This window comes from Artemia sp. Qi Xiang Cuo, chromosome 3, assembly GCF_049724085.1.
Source record: "Artemia sp. Qi Xiang Cuo chromosome 3, ASM4972408v1, whole genome shotgun sequence".
In the NCBI taxonomy this organism is placed as follows: Eukaryota; Metazoa; Arthropoda; class Branchiopoda; order Anostraca; family Artemiidae; genus Artemia; species Artemia sp. Qi Xiang Cuo.
The window spans coordinates 17,256,575-17,279,962 of record NC_142796.1 but is presented as its reverse complement, the minus strand read 5'-3'; the positions used below and the strand labels follow the sequence as shown (position 1 = coordinate 17,279,962).

Here is a 23,388-nt window from a genome sequence, read left to right as displayed (position 1 = left end):
ACCCCATTAACCACGTGTTCTCCCTAATGACTCTATGCCCATATTTGGTGTACTGTTCGGAGTTATAGGGTCATTTCTACTTCCCTGTACGTTTTAAGGTTCGACCTTGTAACTCAGCCTCTTTAAATCTTTAGAAAACGTAGTTTGTTTCCAATAATTTGTATATATGGGCTTATTTGCTCAGTGTGCATTTGTTGCAAGTTTTATAGTTTTACTTCAACAGTTTTTACCGTAAAATTTTTAAACTAAGTGCTAACAGAACGCGATAGTTTTTTTACTCGCTTTTTTTTTACTTTACTCTAAAATAGCTCACATTTAACAAATTGCCCCCCACTCCCCCCCCCCCAAAAAAAAGGTATCCTTTCTTTCCTCGCCATTTAAGAAAAAACTGAATAAAACTTGCTGTCTCTATTCTTTTTTTAATTTCCCATTAGTGTTAAAGGCAATAAACTTTTGTAGTTTGAATTATTTTGCCTGAATATTAAACTGACGAGTGTACAGTATGAAATTATTTTATTGAGCTATTTGCCCTGTTATTTGTATTTGTATATTTATTATAATATTCTATCATCTTGCTATCCTCTTGCATTGTCAGAAATTTAAATATGAGATTTGAAAAGAGCATAAAATAAGGAATCTAATGGTTCTACTTTTATTTTATTAATTGGCTTCACTCTATGGATCCTCCAAACTAGAATGCTGCCGAGCCTTGATATGGCTTAAATTATGCTGAGAAAAGGAATTGTATTTTCAAAAAGATTACCCAGTAAAAAAGAGACTGAAAGTCCAAAATTAATATAAAATACTTTTTGTCAAAATTAACACAGTCACCCCTGTACCCTGATAGACCTATCATTATTGCACTATTCAAAGCTCTGGAATAAAGGTCAGGTAGAAATAATGGCCTGAAAACAGTCTCGTAGAGTATGTTTAAGATAAGATGAGATTTATTGCTGGAAAACAGCTATCACAAGCCCAAAAGGGCCGAATTAGCACTTTAGTGTCAAATAAAGCGAAAAAATAACCACAAAAACAAACAATCAAACAACAACAGAAAATTATAAAAGGGTCTATGTCAAATTTGTAAAAATATTAAAAACAAAAACAAAATAAACTCATAAAATTAGAAGGCCAATGTCAAGTCAGCAAAAATGCCAAAAAAAACGAAAACTCGTAAAATTAACAAAGGGATAAAGTAAAATTAATACAAAAACATAAGTTAGTTGGTGACTAACAAACATAACTATAAAACCTCCAAATTTGCAAAATGGGCATTAAAATTAATGACTATGAGGTAAAGAGTGAGTGAGGGAGGGGGGCAGCGGAGATTCACTGGTTGAAAATGTCAACTATGTAAGGGATAAAAGTTCTTCTATATCTTTCAGTGCAAACTCTTAGGGGGGTAAGAAGAAGGATTTTTGTTTACACAGAACGTTGGCGGCGGGATTAAAGGGGTGATTATTGACCAGGGGAAACGGGAGTTGCTCGAGAGTTATGAAGAAAATTGTTGGCAAAACGCAAGGTAATTTTTGCTCTCCTTTCCTTAGGGGTGACAAGATTAGCTCTCCTAAGAAGGGAAATATAAGGTACTTTACCCTCATTGAAGATAATTCTTAGGCACCTTTTTTGGACTGTCTCTATTCTGTCCGACAATTCAATGGAAATAACAGGATGCCAAACAGGACTGGCATGCTCAAGGGTTGGGCGTACAAATGACAGGAAAATCCTCAAACAGTGCAATTTAGGGCATTTAAATTTGTTAAGGAGTTTAAGGAGGGAAAATGCGGCATTTGCACGTTTTAAGATGTCATTAATATGACAATCCCATTTTAAGTCGCTTGAGATGGTAACACCCAGTAATTTCATAGGGATAACGGACATTTCAGGGGGGATTGGACAGGAGAAAGTAGGGGAGTTTTAAAGAAATTAATAGTGAGATCGGTTGACTTTAAAGAGTTGACTTTCATATCGTCAGTAAGAGCTTCGGCTGATATCGATTCCAAGATGTCCATTGGGTTGCTTTTGGAATTTTTGGAACATGTCTCTAAGACAGTTAAATCATCAACGAAATTCCATCTATCTGAAAAATAAACACCAAGGTTGTTTATCATTGTAAGAAATAAATTTGGACGTAAGAGGGTTCCTTGGGGCACACCATCATAAATTGAGAGGGGATCAGAATATACATTCAGGTATTTCACGACTTGCGTTCTGTTTGAGAGGAAAGACGCAATTATTCTAATTAAATAAGGGTAAACTTGAAAGTCATTAGATAGCTTTTCTAATAGTATATTGTGGTGGATTAAATCAAAAGCATTTTGCAAGTCAACAGTAATAACATTTAGCCAGGTATTGGGTTTTTTGAGTGTGCTATATATTGTGTCCATAAGGTGAATAAGATAGTGGGTAGTAGATGTAGAGCGTAGGCTTCCGAATTGTCTTTGGTCAACATTTGAGACCCTGAGGTTATTTCCGGAACTTTTATTCACCTAACTCAGCTGCTTTCCTTGTTAGCAAAAAGCCATTACAAGAAGCCATCAATCATCTTTATCTTTATTTGACAAGAGCACAAATTTGGTCATCTGAGCTTGTGAATAGTAGCCTATATTTATAGTAAACCCTTTATTGGTAAAGGTCTGTAATAACAGCTCTTTAGCGGGAGAAATGCTTGAACAAAAAGATAAATATTTCTAGATTGCTTATTTTATGTTAATTTTTACGGTTTTGTTCACATGTTGACAATTCATCCCAAGCCCCCCTCTAAAGATCTCCTATATCCTTAGGCTATTTATAAAAAAGTAAAAAAAAGATGAAATTTTTACGGTATAATATGCAACAAGTATCAGTGAATCATATTTTCTTGCCCTCCCTTTTTTTTATATAGCCTAGGGCTTGGACAGAGTCTGCTTGGCCTTCACCTTGACAGGCGAGTATGCTTGTCTCAATTCCAAGCTCCGTTGATTTGATTCGGATGTGACATGTGAACCCCATGTTTTGCCTTCAGTTATAAAAGTGTTTTTCTTACGTTAGTTTTTCTCAGTTTTTATATTATATTCAGGAGTTTCTGACATATGAGGGAAGTAGCAACCGCCCACAGCCTTCTGAAGTTTTATAATAATGTACAGCTGTTGGCCTCAAAAACGAAACCTGCCCCCGAAAAAGGCTCACCTCTATCATTTTTTATTGGAGGATTAGGAGGAAAAAGAGTGGTTTTCACCAAGATTGCTCCCTTTCTGAGAGCTCCCTTTCCAACTCCTTTTTAAATATGCATATTTTATTATATTAATAACTTCTGCATTTCAATCTTAATCATTGTCACAAATTTCGATTATGATGAAAATTATATTCTTTTGATGTATACTTAGATATCCTAGTTCCTTTTTTAAAGTTTTACTTACTATTGTCATTGGTCACTCTTTACTTATAGCTCGTTAACATGAACTGTTTGGAACAATATATAAAATTAGTCAGCTTTGTCGTTTGTGCACTATTGAATGAGGAATCAATTCATTCATTTTCAAGTCGTTTAAATTAAATTCTTTAGTCTATTATGAGTTTTGAGGTGGATTTGTATTTCTAGTATGAAATTGGCAATACTGGCCTGAGGCTGTAATTTGAATTCTCAATTAAAGTTGCATCAGAATTTTGGACCTTGATGGAGTTGTATTTGGAAGCATACTTTGTTTGTACCTTTATAATAATTTTTATTGTCAAGTAATATAAGTTTTGCAACCGTGTAATAGAATTGTATTTGGTTGTTTTTAAATTAAGTGTTAGAATTTAACACCTTAAAAAGTTAAGACTTGTATTCAAGTTGAATTTGAGTTATGAAAAGAACTGAATTTACAGTATCACAATTTTTTACGCTACTTTAGAATCGAATTTATTGCTTCAGTTTTAGCGTGTTGAACGCTACAAAAAGCTAATGTTATATTTTTCTACATGTTGCATAGAAAATGGTGTCTTAACAAGGTTTTTTTTTCAGGTGTGTCAAATCGAGAAGGCGCTACAGTATCTGGTTTTGATCGTTCAGCCGATTCATATCAATCAAAATCTCAGAAGAAAAAGAAGAAAAAATTGTATGCCGAAGTCATTGAAGGTAGTTGGAACAGTTTTGTAGTTTGTCTCTTTGGTATAGGAAGTTTGGTATATTTATGGTGCTAAGGCACCCTAAGTGTTGCAGCAACCTTTGGTAAAAGTTGCCGACATAACTGTTGCAGAAGCAGCTTTTTGATTTTGCTTCCTAATCAGTTGATAGCAATAAAAAAAATTTAAAATGGTATGTCTCAGGAATAATTAAAAAAGCAAAAAAGATGACACGTTCTTCAAAAAGCAGCCTTGAAATACGCTGATATTTAAAACCAACTTTATTTTCTATTTTCGGATTCAAATCAGTGTAGTTAGTTTTAAATGTACCATGTATACAGGCTAATTCTTTATTACTTTGTCCCCAAAGCGAAAAACACTATCTGTGTTTATAGTCTATAAGATAGCAGCGTGTGTGAGCTAAGGCTACGTTATGTTTGCGTTATGGCGCTACAGTATCTGGTTTTGATCGTTCAGCCGATTCATATCAATCAAAATCTCAGAAGAAAAAGAAGAAAAAATTGTATGCCGAAGTCATTGAAGGTAGTTGGAACAGTTTTGTAGTTTGTCTCTTTGGTATAGGAAGTTTGGTATATTTATGGTGCTAAGGCACCCTAAGTGTTGCAGCAACCTTTGGTAAAAGTTGCCGACATAACTGTTGCAGAAGCAGCTTTTTGATTTTGCTTCCTAATCAGTTGATAGCAATAAAAAAATTTAAAATGGTATGTCTCAGGAATAATTAAAAAAGCAAAAAAGATGACACGTTCTTCAAAAAGCAGCCTTGAAATACGCTGATATTTAAAACCAACTTTATTTTCTATTTTCGGATTCAAATCAGTGTAGTTAGTTTTAAATGTACCATGTATACAGGCTAATTCTTTATTACTTTGTCCCCAAAGCGAAAAACACTATCTGTGTTTATAGTCTATAAGATAGCAGCGTGTGTGAGCTAAGGCTACGTTATGTTTGCTGCATAACCACATGTATGATGACAAATTCTGTACCATTGAAGAAATATTGAAGATAATATTTGTTATGGTTTGTGATAGAAAAATTAGTATTTGAATCAAACGTATTCTTATTAATCAAAAACAAAACCCGGCTTTCTCAATAAGTCAGATATGAATGGCATAGGTTTACTTCCCTATTTCTTATTTCTTACATTTGAACCGGATGCCGTAATTCCTCTAATATAAATAATAATCGAATTGTATTTTAATGCTAATATTGAATATCTTTGAATTATTTAATTTAATTTAATCCATTAAAAGTTACAAGGAATTAAGAATTATTGAACTAGAAATACTGACGTCTCAGAGCTTTTTTTCCGCGGTACAATTAGATCTTGCTTAAGAGATACGAATTCTTATAGGCTAGCAGGGGTTAGAAACTCTTTCTAAGCTGTGGCGATGACAACTTTTGGCGCTTGTAGGGATGAAAAAGCGTGGCCTCTTCTTCTCGGGCTATCTGGAGATCAGATTCCTTTTGGAGTGTTTACCTTGGAGACTTGCGAACTAATTACCCACTATCGGACTAGACGCAGACATACAAACGAAATAAACACATACAAAAAGACAAGAGATTTATTGAACTTACATGCTTAGTTGTACAGCAACGGGTTACTTCAATGACAATAATGGTGACCGAGATTATTTGCGGTACCAATCGTTTGAGGTCTGACTTAAGATTAAAAATTCAAAAACACATTTACCCCACTCCCAAACGCAGTTCTTTCGTCCTGCGCTGTAGGGACTGCCTGCCATTGGACCAAGTGACCCAAGGACGCAAATCTTCGTCCAATAATCTCTTTAAGATTTTTCAGATGATTCAGGAGTTCACACAGTTTTTTTGCCTTTTAAACTTCCTTAGAAATGTTGTGCATTGCATTTTTTTTGCTACAATTATCTTAGCGAAATTCCAACGACTAGCGCCGTTGTCTGACTGAAGCTAGAAGTGCGATTTCTCTTTTTGCTGATTATGAATTTAGACTCTTGGAAGTGGTATTTGAACTCAATTAGGGAACGTTTAATTTCTGCCCGAATCATCTTTAGAAGGAAAGAATCTTATATTTTAAATATATGGTATTCTACTGCTGGTGCACATCACCCTACCCATCAAATAATGACGTCTCGTCATTAGTAACTGCTCATTAGGAGGGCTTAACATTTGTCAATTATTTTTCTTATTTTAGTCTACATCCTTATATAAAATTCATCTACCGGACTAAACTTATTTTGGGTTCTAGGTTAGCTACTATACTTGATATTTTTTTTTTCTATATCTAACACTGATTACTTTTACATTTCACATACTGTAGGGGCGATTCTACTTTTACATTCGTTTTTTTTTTGATTTTGCTTTATATATGAATAACTACATAATGTATACACAACGTTGAATGAATAACATGATAATATTACATCTAATTCTACTTGTGGTACATGCATGAATGATTTATAACATACAATATTTGGTTCATTATATTCACTGATGACATTAAAATACTTTCACTATTGGGATGTTTGAATTGTCAAAACTATTAGGAAGTAACACATGTAGCTTCACATCTCTTCATCACCTTTCGTGTCCTTAGTGTACTACACCCTTCTATTGGAAATTAATGTCCTTCACTCCTTTTGTCCTGGCAAAAATTTCGAAGCACTAACGTTATGCTTTTTTCTTGGAACAGTTCGAGTCTAGTTGTCTTCACATGGTAAGTTTTCCCTAATAGACAACTGGGGAATAACCGTTAAATATCGTTCTAATAGTCAACTGGGAAATGATTCTTCCCACTACGGGTGTTGGTGTTTTTCTTCTCAGCATATCATTTTTAGTATTTTTGAGGCACATAGAGAATGTATTCTCGCGTAAAATTGTTCATTTGTGCCTTTTGAAACGGGTTGTCGTCATACTATAGTGATTCTCTTAATATATTGTCTTTAAGTTCTACTTCAAATATCATTTAACTTCAAATATCGTTAAATATCGTTTGTCTTGTACTGCTCGATGGTGTTCTCAGAGTTAAAGTTCAAATTGTTGTTAATTTCTGCTTCAAATATCTTCAAATGTCTTTAAGTGTCATTTAACTTCAAATATCGTTTATCGTGTGCTGATCGATGGAGTTATCAGAATTAAACTTCAAATTGTTTTTAATTTAGTCTTCAAATATCTTCAAATGTCTTTGAGTATCTTTTAACTTCAAATCTCGTTAAATATCGTCTATCATGTTCTGATCGATGGTGTTCTCAGAATTAAACTTCAAATTGTCTCTAACTTCAGTTTCAAATATCTTCAAATGTCTTTAAGTATCTTTCAACTTCAAATATCGTTAAGTATCGTCTATCTTGTTCTGATCGATGGGGTTCTCAGCATTTATGTGATTATATAGTTCGTTAAAGCACTTGATACTGAGTTTCAAATATAGTGTTACCTGATACATAATATGGTTCATAGTTGAAGAAACGATGATCGAAGGTAACTGTTGTTTTCGTAGACGAAGCTGGGATGAAGTTGCCTGGAGTCATGGTGAGTACTCTTCGTTGGTTTAGATATGATGAAAATAGATGCTACTGGGTCGTATCTGTACTGGGCAGTTCATTGTAATACTCAATGACCAAAGTGCCATTTACTTCCTGTAATAAAAATAGCGAGGCAGAATCACCTGTTCTTTGAAGTAAATACACATACAATAATTCACGCATTAATTGGGTTATAATTCCTTAGCTATGAGACAGAATTAAATAAATAAACTAATATTGGTACTCTCAACAAAAATCTAAAAATTTAAAATAGAGATGTCTTCAAATTTGTTTTGAGAACGGAAATATCGATATTAAATAAACATAATTTACCCTACATTATTAAGTTTGAGGTCTGTTTTTACAATATTTTTTCATGCCTGCATTGTTCACGCAAGTCCGTATTGTTTAAGAAACGCATATTGCAGCGTCATAACCACATTGTTTTACGTAAACAGTACTACAATGAGGGAACAAGACATAGCAAGGACGAGTGGAGAACTCTCTACCCACTCGTTTTCTGATGTCTTCCCTATTTCTTGGCTTAGAGGTTCTCATGGGGTTCCGGGTTTAACGACTGAAAAGCAGAGGTGTTCTTCTTTATTTTCCCGTGTTCTTCTCTTGGATTTTCCGTAATTACAAGTCAACACTGGTGCCTCATATTCGCCTTTCAAATGAGGTAATTAGATGCAGGGTTCCAAGCTTGCCCACGTAGATTCCAGTTGATGCTTGGCAAAGACTATAAGCATAATGAAGAACTGACATCAATATCTTTTTAGAAGGCTAGTGTTTGGGCAAATCCTTCAGAACTAAATAAATAAATATTATATTAAATTTTATTAGAATCCGTTAAGCGAGAAACACCTTCAAATTAATGGGGAATTCCTTGTGGGTTTTACTTAGTCGCCATTGGACATACACAGGGTTTCAATCCATGTATCTCAACTGATCAAATGGTTTTAAAATTTTAAACATTATTATTTAGATATAGTTCAACATTTGCCGTGAAATTCTGCATATAAAAGTACCAATAGGTTGTTTGGTTATAGTTAACAATAGTTGGCTATTGGTACATATATTACTCGAGTAAGAAACATTATATTTCTCGAGCAGGAAATACACGAATAAGCGAGCGTGCAGCACGTGATTACTCTGGTATCCTATTTTTTATGTGTAGGCCTAACATAATTATAATCTGCACTAAGACGAAATATTTCATATAATTAGACGCTTCTGTACTGATAATATCTTGTTTTGGATACTATCCATCTTAGTTAGGACATGGGTAGATTTTTCATAGAAAATCCGAGGGACACCAGAGTCAGTATAGGTAAGTTATAACGTGACTGACTTGCGAAAATATTTCACAAAAATTAGAGCACAAGATATGTCATAGATAAACCAATGAAATTAAAGAACATTTTTGTCACGGAACTATAGAACAGTGATCTCTCTGTTATTGTATACGTCATAGATATAAACTAATGAAATTAAGTTAATTTTTTCGTCAAAGAGCTAAAGACATAAATGTATCTGTTTCTATATGGAACTAATTTTTAACACATCTGGAGGAATCATACGTAATACATATTCTATAAGTAAATTAAAACGCTTTTTTTTTCTCGGAGTTATAAGAAACTGAACTTTCGGTTTCGCTTTCAAAGTATTCTGATTCAAAAAACGAAAACTTAACTAACTCACAGAAGTTTCTATTCAACCTTTAAGCATTGTTTTGACTGGCCCTGATTGGCATAAAAATACTAATTTCATACACTTGAAGGACTGAAAAATATCCCTTCCTACGGTCGTTTACACACAAAAAAATTACAAAAAACAATCAGGGACCTTGAGTTCCTCCCCGGGGTTCCCACAAGACGTGGTCCAACACCACATGTCGTTCTCAGTAGACCACGAGCTTCCTACCTTTGGTTATTTTCTGTTCCCACCTTTCTATCTGATCATCAATGTTTTGACATCTCTTGTATTATTATTATATATATTTTTTTCATTAATATTGACTTGGTTAACTTTACTTGCACACTGTTAAATTTATTATGGTGTTAAATTTGTTATCTTTGAAATTTGTCTTTACATTAGTTAGGGATATTTCCATCTGTCAGGTTTTTTAACCGTTCTACCTGACTGTGTCGTTATTTTCTCCTCTGTTTCTTGCGGTTTTTTTTTCGGGTTGTCTAGCGAAATAAGGTCAAACTTTTGTATTGTTTTTTAAAAAATTCTTGCCCGTTTAATTTAGTTTGTTTCCCGTGTGTGGCTGCTGAGGTCAGCCTTGATTTCCCTATTTCTTTAGCTACTATTTGGCCTGATTCACCATCAGACTCTTCGGAACTAGTTTCTGATGAATCCGGATTGGAACTTTTAGAGGTGGCACTTTTTGTGGTATCACCTGCCATTTCTTCGTAAATTTCTACTCCCCTGGAAGTAGAAGGTTTATTCCCTAAGTCCTCGTCTTGAGTCCTCAACTCGGGAGATTTGAAAGTTTCTTGAGAGCTTTGGGAGGAATCAATAGTTTTTGCGGGGTTCCTCCATTGTTTGAAGGCCATGTCTTCAGGGGGATGGGGCATTCTTTGCAATAGGGATTCCCTCCGTGAATACCGCGTTCAGTCGTGTTTAGGTTTGACCTTGGACCCAGTTATATCATGATATTGACCTTGCTGGTCATCCTTTGGAGGTTTAGTCCCGGGTACTGTACTTTGACTCGTTTTTATGGGAAAATTTATTAAATCCATAGCCTCTCGTAGGTTTGTTTTAGTTAAATCTTTGGGAGGAGTTTTCTTTACAGTAATACCGGGGGTTTCTTCAGCTATGTTTAATTCTTCCTGTAAAGACAGGGTCTTTCTATTGGTGTTGCAGGGGAAACCATATCGTCTGGAAATCTTTTGGGGGGACATGGGGTCGAGATTCTATCGGGGAAAAATTGGGTTTTTGGAGATATTGTATAATCTAAATCTCCTGCGTTTGCCGATGAATAACTTTTTGGACTTTTTGGCGATTTTATTTCAGGAAAAAATTCGGGTATTGGGAATTATTGCTCAAGAACAACTAGATTTTCTATTGCCAGAAACTCTTCAAAGTTTTGTTCATCACTTTCATTTTAAAAATAACCGTTTTTTACGTTTGAATGTTCTAGACCCATTAGTATTGACCGTGGGGGCTCATTTTCAGAATCTGAAGATTCAGCAGAAAAGGGTTATGTTACCCCTTTCTCTGTATATTTGGTTCTTTTTATTCGGTTAACATGCGCCTTGTAAGTTTATCCACTATCGGGGTTTTCCGTTTTAAAAGTATATTCATTATCGTACTTTTTGACTATTCTGTACGGTCCGGAATATTTGTTGGAAAGTTTTTTTCCTTCTGTTTTTGCCTCGTTTTTTAGGTAAACGAAGTCTTCTAACTTGAAATCTATATTCCCCTTAACTTTGGGTTGGTATCTTAGTTCTTGGTTTGTTTTACATTTTTCCAACTCTTGGCTAACTATTTTTTAAGTTTTGCTTATTCTATTTATGAATTCTTGTCTATAATCTTCTGAGTCGTTATAATACTGCCGGGATTTAATAATCTCATCGTACGGAATTCTAAAATATCGACAAAAAAGTAAATAAAATGGATTACCTCTGGTTGTTTAGGAATAATCAGTGTTGATTACGTTGGTTAAATAAGGTAAGAATTTATCCCAGTCGCTCCTATTGTCTTTTGTATAAATACTTAGAACGTTCGAAAATATTTTATGCCTGTCTTCTATTTTGCCATTAGCTTGTGGATGGTACGGCGCTGTTACCATTTTCTCTATATTAAGGAAACTCATTAAATCTTTTGTTACTTTTGCAACAAAATTGCTCCCGTTGTCGCTCAAAATTTTATTAGGAATGCCAAATTGTAAATAATTTTGCTAATGCCTTAGTTGTGGCATAAGCACCTCGATTTTTTAAAGCTTTTGCAAAAGTAAATCCGGAAAAATGATCTATAACCGAAAGAATACAAGTACGGCCTCTGCTAGAAACAGGTAAGTTTCCACTTGTCCCGTATAGGTCAAATGAGATAATATCGAAGGGGTACTTTGCTACCGGAACCCTTCCAATTGGAGGATTTCGATAAGCTGGGGGGATTTTTCTCCGATTACATGCTTCGCATGTACTTACAAATTCTTTAACTTTTGTCAGTGTCGATTGTGCTTAAAAGTATTGTTTTAACTTATGAAACGTTTTCATAACTCCTAGATGTCCGCCTGTGTCCGAAGGAAACTATTCAAATGCAGGCCCTTTCAAGTTTTGTGGCAACACAGTTATGATCGAGGTTTGGTTTCTATTTGTTTCAGCAGTCACAATCCTACACAGTATTTCTTCATCAAGGTCGTAGTAAAAATTATCTATCTCTTTTTTAAGAGTTTTGAATTTATCCGGTAAAGCCTCATCAATCACAAAATAATCAATTAGTGATGCACACATTTCGTCCTTTTTTTGTTTTCTTTTTATATTTTCAAACGACAAGGGACAATAGTTAATCTTATTCTCTTTTACTGCGTCTTTGACTTCTTTTTTCTTACATCCGTGTTTGATTTTAGAATTAATAGCATTAACTTCATTTTCTTCAGTTTCCGACGGACTATTTTCTGGATATCTACTCAAAAAGTCGCAAGCTGCATTTTGTTTCCCCTTTAAATGTTCAACTTCATAATCTAGGTCTTGGATTTTCATAGTCCATCTAGCTAGAATGCCCGTGGGATTTTTAAATGTGCGCAGGTACTGCAAGCTTTTATGGTCTGATCGTAATATAAATTTTCTACCAATTAAATAATGTCTAAACTTGTCCAAGTGGTAGATAATGGATAGTAATTCTAAGTTTGTGGCGGAATAACTGCTTTCGCCCTTTGATAAAGTTTTACTTGAATAGCATATAACTTTTTCTATTTGTTTAGGTGTTCCCTGTAGAGGGTTAGGGTTTTCTACTGGGATTGTTTGCGAAAGGATAGCGCATATGCCCTTTGAGCTAGCATCAGTGGTAACGATGAATTTTCCGTTTTCGAAATCAGGGAGTGATAAAATTGGTTCAGAAGTGAGCGCCTTTTTGAGTTGGTCTAGGGAAGTTTGAGCTTCCTGGGACCAGGTAACATTATGGGAGTTTCCTTTGGTTAATTCCGCGAGGGGTTTCGCAATTTGGGCATAATTGCGTACGAATTTTCTAAAGTAGCCAGTAAGTCGTAAAATTCCCCTTAATTATTTCATAGTTCTGGGGGGCTTGAGGTTTTCAACATATTTTATTTTATCAGGGTCTGGGGATATCTATCCCTGGGTAACTACTGCTCCTAAAAATTCAATTTTGGATTGAAATAAATTTACTTTCTCCGGCTGGCATTTTAAATTGCCTTGCCTGAACTTCTCGAACACCTTAGCTAAAGTGTTGCTCAGTGTTTTCCCCCACGCATATAATATCATCAACAAAATGAATTATATTCTTTAATCCTCTTAACAGGTGCAATAGGGGTCTACATAACGATCTTGAACTAGTTTTAAGCCCAAATGGTACCCTTAAGTATTCATAAGATCCGTATTCGGATGCTGAAAATGCAGTTTTATAGACATCCTTTTCGCCTATTTTAACTTGGTGGTAGCCTTGGGTAAGGTACAAAGAAGTAAAAATTGTGTTTTTGCTTGAAATTGAGTCAAGAATTTCGTTTATTCTTGGTAGAGGAAATTTATCGCTAACTACTTGTTTGTTGAGAGCCCTTTAATGTACAACGAGTCTAAGATCTTCATTCTTTTTTGTTAATAAGATCATTGGTGTACTATATGGGCTTATGCTTGGGCGAATAATTTCGTTTCTTTCTAATTCATGGATTTTATTTTTTAACCACTCTTTGTGCTTATATGGCACACGATATGGCTGTTTTGCTACGGGATTACCAGTCGTTAAAAATGAATGTTGATAAAATAGAATCATACCCATATCAACATAAGATTCATAGAAAAAAAACTTTAAATTAAAAAATAAATCGCATAATTTTTTATTAATTTCCATATCCGTAATATGATCCATTTTAAATTTGTTTAAAAATTGCGATTTAGTCAAAGGATATTCGTTATTTGAAGTTTTAATAACGTTAACTAGGTTTCTTTTAGAATTTTCCCATGTATTTAAATCATTTTCCGTTAAAACCTCGATTTGGACTAAACAGGTCCCCTTTTTAATTGTAATTGTATCATTTTCATGGTTATTGGTTACCAAAATAAAACTTTCCCCTTTGTCATAAGATATAATCTGTTCCTCGCATAACAGATTTTCAGGTATTTCAGACGGTGTCGCAAACCATATTTCTGATTTGCTAATTACTGGCTCGATCATCTGTGATATTTGGATTTTTTGCATCGTTTTAGGAGGGATTTTTGTTTTCTTTGTCGCAAATCCGTAATATTTCTCTTCATTTTCATTGTTTATTAGATTCATACTGGCGTTATGCTTCTCCATTGCGGCATCTTGCGGCGTCACGTTGGGTTTTATTATGTTTTTCCATAATTCCGCTATTTTTTTAATTTCGTTTGACCTGTACTGTTGTATATCTCCTATTTTTATTTTTGCCTCTTCAATACTGTTCTTATTTATATTTACTTCATTTCTGCGATATCTTTCAGGATAATTGAATGAATTTCCAATCATGCCCTGTCTTTGCGAGACATGAGGTTCAAAATAATTCGACATTATACCATTAGAAATTTTTTTACTGTTATGTTATCTTCGTAACCTCTGTTACGAGTTCTTAAGGTCGAAATTTCTTCCCCTACCTTGGCTGGGTATACAAGCTTCTCGTTGGCTACGTCTAATAGTATTCTATTAGACCTTAAAAAATTTGCCCCTATAATAGCTTTATATGGGAGATTGTTATATATAATAAAATTTGCAATGAAGGATCTATTGTCCCTTTTTATGTTTAGGCAAATTGACTATTTTACATATTTAATTTATAAACCGTGACGCTTGTTAAGTAGGGCTTATGGGAGTTCTTTTGTCGCCTAATGTGCAGAGGCAACATATTAAGTACGCAAGAGTTTATGATATTTACAGTAGCACCGCTGTCAGTTAAGGCAGTGAAGTAAATGTTTTCAGTATAAAAATAATTAAATATTGGTAAATTGTAATTAGTATCAGTAAAAGAAGGTAATGGTCTGGTTTTGGACCAATCAAGTATCCCTAGAACCCCCGGAGACCAACTTATGTTTTTGAGGGGCCTGAAGTGTTTCCCTGAGGATTTATTTCATTTGTCGGTGCCTGTAATAGATATTAAGACGTATTAGGTTCCGTAGGCATATTTAAATGATTTACGTCTGCCTGTCTTCGCCATGTATAATTATGGTAACTTGGATGTCTCGTGTCAGTGCCGTTTGCTGGCGCTGTTTGCCAGTGCTGTTGGCTTGTAAGATTTTCATTTCTCATCGGCAAATTTTCATGATTTTTGTATTGCATTCTCGCATTATATTGACCTTGGCGAGTATTTGGGTTTACAAACCAATAATTAATTTTCCTGCTGGGGAGAGGGTTATACAGATTTGATTGGTACGCATTATAAGTTACTGATTGGCGTAATCCCCCTGGCTATAGCCTATTGCACGACCGGTGCTAAAATTTGTTCTTCTGAACAAATGGTTACCGTAATTTTGCGTATTACCGACAGCATTTCTTGGTATGGGATTGGTGACGTAGTGGCACTCTCTTGCTATGTGGCCAACACGATTGCAGTTATAGCACCTTATTATTGTAGGGTTAATGGTCTGAAAACGTACTGTTTTCTGCCTAGCGGGTTCTGGCGTTTTGTTTCTTTGTGCTACTGGGGAGTTATCCCTTGAAAAGAAATTGGGGGATGCTTGATCGCCCTTGAGGATTAGGTTCGCGTTTGAGTCGCCTAGGCTATTTATTTTTGCATTACTATGATTAGCAACTATTTTATCAACTTCGATTAGTCGCTCTACCTCTTGGACTGCAAGATCCAACGTCTGAATATTCTTGGATATTACCACTCTATATAGTTTTGGGGGTAGCCCTTGCAAAAAGGTATTTAGTATGACTTTTTCATACAGTTGCCCAGAACCACTTCCGTATTTTGCTTCTACAGAAATGCGTATATTATCCAGATATTCCCTTATATTTTGTGAAAAATCAAAGCTTACTACTCCATGTTTTAATTTATTTATTGAACTGGTTTCTATAAATCTCTCTTTGAATGCTTTTAATAAGTCATCAACCGTATTTATTGGCAAGTTGGCGTTATTGCCTATGGTATGCTCGACCTGTTTTAGAAAGGTTAAGGCCTGGCCTCTTAATCGTAGAAGCAGCATGTCTTTTAATGCTCCAACGTCTGTTTTTGTTAATTGTACAAACTGGGTCAATTGGATATTAAATTCGTCAATATCTGACTGACCATTGTATTCTGGGATAGATTTTGCAATCTCTATATTTTTGGCGACTAACTTTTGCACTATTAGTAATTCAATGAGATCGTCCATATTTTTTTTTTTTTTTGCGTTTATATCAAATTAAAATTTTACTTAACCCATTTTGGGGGAGGCTATTATCTCATATGAGATATTCTGAAGGGTTTCCCTGTAGTAGGATAGCGGCACTAGACCTAATCAATTTATTTATGTGTCTCTATCTCTCCAACAATCAAATCAAAACTACAAAGTTTAAACAGACTAACTAGTTTGCAGACTTCCTCCAATTTCCGACACGCGCCATTTGTACCGATGGAAGAAATATTGAAGATAAATATTTGTTATGGTTTGTGATAGAAAAATTAGTATTTGAATCAAACGTATTCTTATTAATCAAAAACAAAACCCGGCGTTCTCAATAAATCAGATATGAATGGCATAGGTTGACTTCCCTATTTCTTATTTCTTATATTTGAACCGGATGCCGTAATTCGTCTAATATATATATTAATCGAATTGTATTTTAATGCTGATATTGAATATCTTTCAATTATTTCATCTAATTTAATCCGTTAAAAGTTACGAGGAATTAAGAATTATTGAACTAGAAATACTGACGTCTCAGAGCTTTGTTTCCGCGGCGCAATTAGATCTTGCTTAAGAGATACGAATTCTTATAGGCTAGCAGGGGTTAGAAACTCTTTCTAAGCTGTGGCGATGACAACTTTTGGTGCTTGTAGGGATGAAAAAGCGTGGCCTCTTCTTCTCGGGCTATCTGGAGATCAGATTCCTTTGGGAGCGTTTACCTTGGAGACTTGCGAACTAATTACCCACTATCGGACTAGACGCAGACATACAAACGAAATAAACACATACAAAAAGACAATAGATTTATTGAACTTACATGCTTAGTTGTACAGCAACGGGTTACTTCAATGACAATAATGGTGACCGAGATTATTTGCGGTACCAATCGTTTGAGGTCTGACTTAAGATTAAAAATTTAAAAACACATTTACACCACTCCCAAACGCAGTTCTTTTGTCCTGCGCTGTAGGGACTGCCTGCCATTGGACCAAGTGACCCAAGGATGCTAATCTTCGTCCAATAATCTCTTTAAGATTTTTCAGATGATTCAGGAGTTCACACAGTTTTTTTTGCCTTTTAAACTTCCTTAGAAATGTTGTGCATTGCATTTGTTTTGCTACTATTATCTTAGCGAAATTCGAACGACTAGCGCCGTTGTCTGACTGAAGCTAGAAATGCAATTTCTCTTTTTACTGATTATGAATTTAGACTCTTGGAAGCGGTATTTGAACTCAATTAGGGGACGTTTAATTTCCGCCCGAATCATCTTTAGAAGGAAAGAATCTTATATTTTAAATATATGGTATTCTACTGCTGGTGCAATTCCCCTACCTTAAAATATATAACCTCACTCCTATTTGTGCCAATTTTTATTCATTTTAAGTTCGTCCTGATTAGGGCCCAACCGATATGAAGTTTTGGGGTCCGATTCCGATATATCGGTATCTTACCGATACGATACCACTATAATTTGCCGATAAATTCCCCTTCGGAAAAGAACCTTACTTAAAGTTTAAACCCTGCATTCTCTGCCCATATTCATATTTACGTGTTTCTCCTTAGTCTATTACATACCAAAGAACAGCCTCAGCAATTCACTGTGATTGCAAATGATGCAAACAAAATTATTTAGAAACAGGTTAGAAAAATAATCCAACCAATTAAAGTTCTACTCTGGAAATTGCGTAATAAGTTCAGTGCAACTGGGACAAGTTATAATGAAGAAAAGCACAACTTTTCAGCGTTTCCTCCTTTCAGAGACCATAGTCAACCATAATATATGCTCCCAACTGTGCTGAAAACTCTTTTGCTTGGAATAGAAGAGGGTGGACAGCAAAGATACTTCCGACCACGTTGTGCCTCTTGAAACGGCTCTGTCATTTCACGACCGCTCTAACGGACAGCTTTTTTCATATGATTGAAAGGCTCACTCGTGTACCTTTCCAGTTGCTGATCGATGCTGACTCTTCTTCCTCACATGTTAGAGTTGCAATCATGTTATCAAACAGTCCGTCAATCAAACTTGATATACCTATTCTCTTTCGTTTGGATACAGAGGTACAGCTAGGATTTTAAGTTTGGAGGAGGGATTTAATGAATGTGCCGACAAAATTGCCCAGAATGCCGACAAATGCGGACATATAAGCTAAACTTCCACGGTAAATAGGTAAGTTTTCCAAAGTGTCGGCAAGCGGCGCTGACCCCTTGGAAAACTTACCTATTTAGCTTCCATTCATTACCAATTTTGGTGGATTTGGTAGTTCAATTGCACCAGTTCTACCTACTTGTAAATTTGGTGATTTAAGGTGTTCGTTTGGTTCCCTTTTGCTACTATAGAATGAATTTGGTGAATTTGTTAGTTCTATTGTGTTTGTTTCACTCATTTGCAAATCTGGTAATTTGACATGTTCATTACAATCCATTGAGCTCCTATTGTAATTCATTAAACATTTGCAAGTTTTGTTGTTGTAGGCAGTTAAAAAATAACCAAATTTGGTTGTTCTACCTTTTCTGATCTTTCACTAAATTTGTCAAAAGCTCTTTTCTTGGCTCCTATCTGGTCCGTAGTGAAACTTGTAGAATTTGGGCATTAGGCCCAGAGCCGTCAAGTATGGGGGAGGGTGGGGACGCCTCCCAATATTTTCAGCCACTTGGTAAAAAAAATAGTTGGTAAAATCATAGTGGGAAGCACCACAATTTACCAATGCCACCAAAATTTGTTGTTCTGTTAAACAAAACAAAACCAGGAAAATACTGACATGTGATCTAAAGAAATCTTAAACTTGGTTGGTAAACACAGCAGTATTACCTACTCCTGCCATGATTTTACAGAAACCCCTCTCGAAATGTTTTTTTGACTTGTAAAAACGTGACAAAAATGGATATAAACAAATTTTGTATGCGTTCTTTGAGGTTTTTTGTGTAATCCCCCGCCCCCCAAAAAAATCTTTGAGTAAAACCCCCTCCGAAAAAAAAATCCTTGGTACGGCCTTGTCAGGATTGGAGACAAAATCAGTTAGTCTCTTACCCCATCCCCCAGCAAAAAATTAGATTTTTTTTCTCTCCCCCTCTTTATTTATTCTACAGTACCTAAAATTTTTAACTCCATCCCCCAAGCCATTTCCTAAATTTTGTAGACATGGTGTTTGGATGAAATGGATACACAAAGTGTCTTTCGATCTCACCTCTGCCTGTCCTTTCCAAGTTAAAATTTAAGGCTCACTCGACCACTCCCCCTCCCTCTCTAATCCTCCGTTGATGTCTCAACTCAATCATATATGCCATTCTCGAGATATTGAAAATAGTTTGAAAAATCAGGCGCACAAAGCGTTTTTTGATTCCTCGGGCATGTGTGTCATTTCTAAAGTATAATCTTGGGAAACTGTGGGAATCTTGGCATAGCGAGTCATCCGTATGAGCTCGCTTGAAATATAAATATTCAGGAACAACAAGTTTTTGGCCAATCCCTAAGGCCCATGTTAATGTCTGTCCTCTTCAAAGCTGAGTCCTACTGAGTCATATTCTTAGTAGGGGGCCTCCCCCAGGCCACTCAGCGCGTCCCAAGGTGGTGGATAGGTGAACGTCCTACAGATATGTAGGATACCTTCATAGAAGGCGCGGACCTAGGGGGACCTAGTTCCTGGGGGTCCATAATTGAGACTGGGACACCCTCGCCCGGGGGTCTGAAATACAGGCAGAGGAGGAGGAAGGCCCCTCTGATATACACCATACAGGGCCCACCGACGTGTGGACATGTCCCGGTGGTTACACACCTTCCCCTAGTAATGGGAAAAATTGCTCGGCGTCGCAGACCACCGAATGGGAGGATCCCTTCCTAGAGGGACAACTGTGAAGGGCAGACGATCCAGCTGCATGGACAATGGCCTCTGCTAGGGGCAGAGAGGAGTGGCTTACAGCTACCCCGTCAAATTAGCAATGAAACTCCTTCTCTTATATATTAATGATGAAAATGGCGAATAAGAAAGTAAGAATTCGTGCTACCGCGTCCGGGGTAACCGACGGTATGAGACCCAGAATTCCAAATTGCGAGAATGATATTCTTGTTAATGCTGATAATGCATAAGATTTTGTTACCGCGGCCGGGGCAGCCGACGATCATTTATCCGTTTGGACAACTCTCCAGTCGGAGAAGACTTCGTTTATCCTAACCCGAAAAAATATCCCTCATTAGGAACGCTAAACATACACACACTAGCCATACCAGGAAAAAGGGAACTAGTCCTAAACGAGATGAACCGTTACCGCTGGGACATCGTTGGACTATCTGAGACTCACCTTCCCTCCACAGGAATAGAAAGAATAAACGACATCACGCTGATCACGTCTGGAAGAAGTGATGGAGTTCACTATCAAGGTGTCGGTTTCCTACTCTCCATGCGAGCCAAGCAGTCTCTTCTTCATGTCTATCTTGTCTCTGAACGTATTATCACCATTTGTCTGAAAGGATCCATTACCAACATGACCATCATCCAAGTTTACCCCTCAGTCTCGTCCCAGAGTGACCAAGAAGCCGAAGAATTTTACAGCCAACTGTTCTGTTCGTGATTGGAGACTTCAACGCCATTGTCGGACACTCCAATGATGGACTTGAAGACGTCATGGGCAAGTTCTGGCATGGGCGGCAGAACCACAGGGGTGAAAGGCTCATCGACTTTTGTCGGGATAACGAACTTTTCATAACAAAAACCATGTTCCGTCATAGAGAACGAAGGAAAGTTACTTAGAGATCCCCTGACGGCCGCACTGCAAACATGATTGATTACATACTTGTCTGCAAGCAATGGAAATCATCAGTACTGAACACAGTCTCCATAGCAGGTTGTGATTTCGACTCGAATCAAGTGCTAATCATCTCTTAGCCCCGTTTGAGCATTTGGAAGCCCCACTAACCTAAGAAAAGCTAACCAAATTATTGCTTTAATCTACTGAACAACATAGAAACAAGAAATAGTTATAAAAAAGAACAGTCAAACAAGTTGTCGAGAATCCAACCCATGGAAGCTCCAACAGCTGAAGAAATTGACCGATTCGTCGACGAAAGCGCATCCATCATCAGAAAAACTGCTAGTGAAATTCGGGGAATTCAGACCCATTCGGATAAACCGTAGATCACCCCCGAAATTATTGATCTATGTGTGCAGAAGCGCGCCCATGCTAACAAGGTAGATCGACAAAGCAAGGACGAGTACAAGAGGCTGAAGCGCCTAGTAGAAAAGAAAATCCGGCAAGCTCTTCGACATTACGTCAATGAAAAATGTCGTGAGTGTGAAGAAGCCTTTCAAAAAGGTAATGTCAACTTCGAGTACAAGGAAATCCGCGAACTGTCAAGAGAGAAGTCCTTGGCCGCTCCTATATTGTTAGATAAACATGGGCTCTCAATCACCAACACCAAAGAAAGATGAGAACGATGGAAGAACCACTTCAGCGAAAAACTGAACCCCACAATAACGCCGGACCCGAACATCTTACTATCTTTCCTACTACCGCAGTACCCAGTAGACCCAAGCCCTCCTCCACTAAAAGATCAAGTACTCTTAGCAATAAAATCTCTAAAAATTAATAAAGCCCCAGGCCCGGATGGTATTCAGTCAGAACTATTAAAAGCAGGCCCAGAAGAACTGGTCAATATCTATCACAAAGTCATAACAAGTGTCTGGGAAACGGGCCACTTCCCCAGATATTGGGCGAAAGCCACCATCGTCCCCTTTTTTAAAAAGGGGGGAAAAGGGCGACTGTAACAACTAAAGGTCAATAAGTTTAACGAGCCAACCAGTGAAGATTCTTACAAAAATGCTCCTTGACCGTCTGAAATCTCTGACAAACCATATCTCAGAGGAATACCAAGCTGGCTATCGAAAAGACCGCTCTACCATAGACCAGATTTTCTCCACTCGGCAAATGATAGAGAAGTATATCGAGTTTCCGAAAGAGCTGCTACTACTCTTCATTGATTTCAAGCAGGCTTTTGACTTGATATGGCGAGATGGATTATGGCCCATCCTGCTACATTATGGAGCCCCTGAAAACATAGTAAGCCTGATAAGAGACATGTATTCACATTTCGTCAGCCAAATCCAGACGCCCGATGACATCGAGAAACTCAATAGTCAAGAGCATCTACTCCAAGCTGACACAGACGAACTGGTGTCAGCAACCGAGGTCTTTGGGATGGTCGTTAATACAGCCAAAACCAGGGTTATGCAGGTGTCTGGAGACTCTGCTTCAAGAAACATGCAGCTAACAATTAAAGGAGAGCCCGTAGAAAATCTTGACTCCTTCGTCTACCTCCTAACTTCTGATAACGACTGCTCGAAATCGATCAAACGAAGACTCGGCCTGGCAAGCGCCAGCTTCAAGAACCTCTTGCCAATCTGGAAAACAAGGCTCTGTCAACTTCTATGAAGGTGCGACTCTTCAACTCTCTCATAATCCGAATAGCTTTATACTGAAGTGAAACTTGGTCAATAAAGGCTGATGATGAGTGAAGAATCTCCGCTTTCGAAACTAAATGCCTTAAACGCATTGCTGGGATTACCTGCATTGACCGAGTCTCAAATGAAGACCTCCGAAAACTACTCCATTGTCCCTGTACCATCATGGACCGGGCCAGAAGCCAGCAACTCCGCTGGCTTGGCCATATCTAATGATTATTGGTCAGCTAGCTTTCAGAAATCATATTTAGAGAACGGGATCATGGAACATAGCCTAGACGGTAACCTCTTAAGAGGTAGGCCAACCGTTTTCCGGCACACAGCCTCCCTCCGCTTCTTCGTCTAGTGCCAGACTGATTGACCTATTGTTGCCACATTCATCATTTTCTCAGAAGAGAAGAAGCCCCAAACACAGCCAGAAAGGCCGGACGGGACTTCAGTCAAGTCTTCCAAGGCATATTTATTGGCTTTTTGATTACTCTAAACAAAATGACTATCTCTAACTTTGATCAGACGTATTTGGAGGGCAAGGAAGGCTGGTAAGGAAAATAGAGCACGGGAGGGGCCCAAGTGAGGCTGATTGCTCTCCATTCAATTTCAGCTCTTAGAAACAGCTCTAGAACTTCGAATTTTTAATCGAAGGGACCCCGGCTGAAGTTTCTGTGACCTCTTGCAAATGAAGTGGCCTGGTGAAAAAAAAATGCATGGAAGCCACTTTGTTCTAGCACTGCCTACGACGAGAGAACTATTGAAGTTTGGTAGGCACATGTGACACCTTTCTCTACCTCAATCCCAAACACCTAAAAT

At 37.0% G+C, this 23,388-nt stretch overlaps 1 protein-coding gene across 1 annotated transcript in view; it reads left to right on the top strand.

The window, feature by feature from the left end:
- The first annotated feature begins 1,494 nt into the window (after positions 1 to 1,494).
- PolrMT (mitochondrial RNA polymerase) overlaps positions 1,495 to 23,388 on the top strand; it is an 85,915-nt gene continuing 64,021 nt past the window's right edge. The window contains exons 1-3 of the mRNA XM_089085914.1: positions 1,495 to 1,522; positions 3,986 to 4,146; positions 4,512 to 4,629. Of these exons, the coding sequence (XP_088942040.1) occupies positions 1,495 to 1,522; positions 3,986 to 4,146; positions 4,512 to 4,629 (307 nt within the window). The remainder of the gene's footprint in view (positions 1,523 to 3,985; positions 4,147 to 4,511; positions 4,630 to 23,388) is intronic.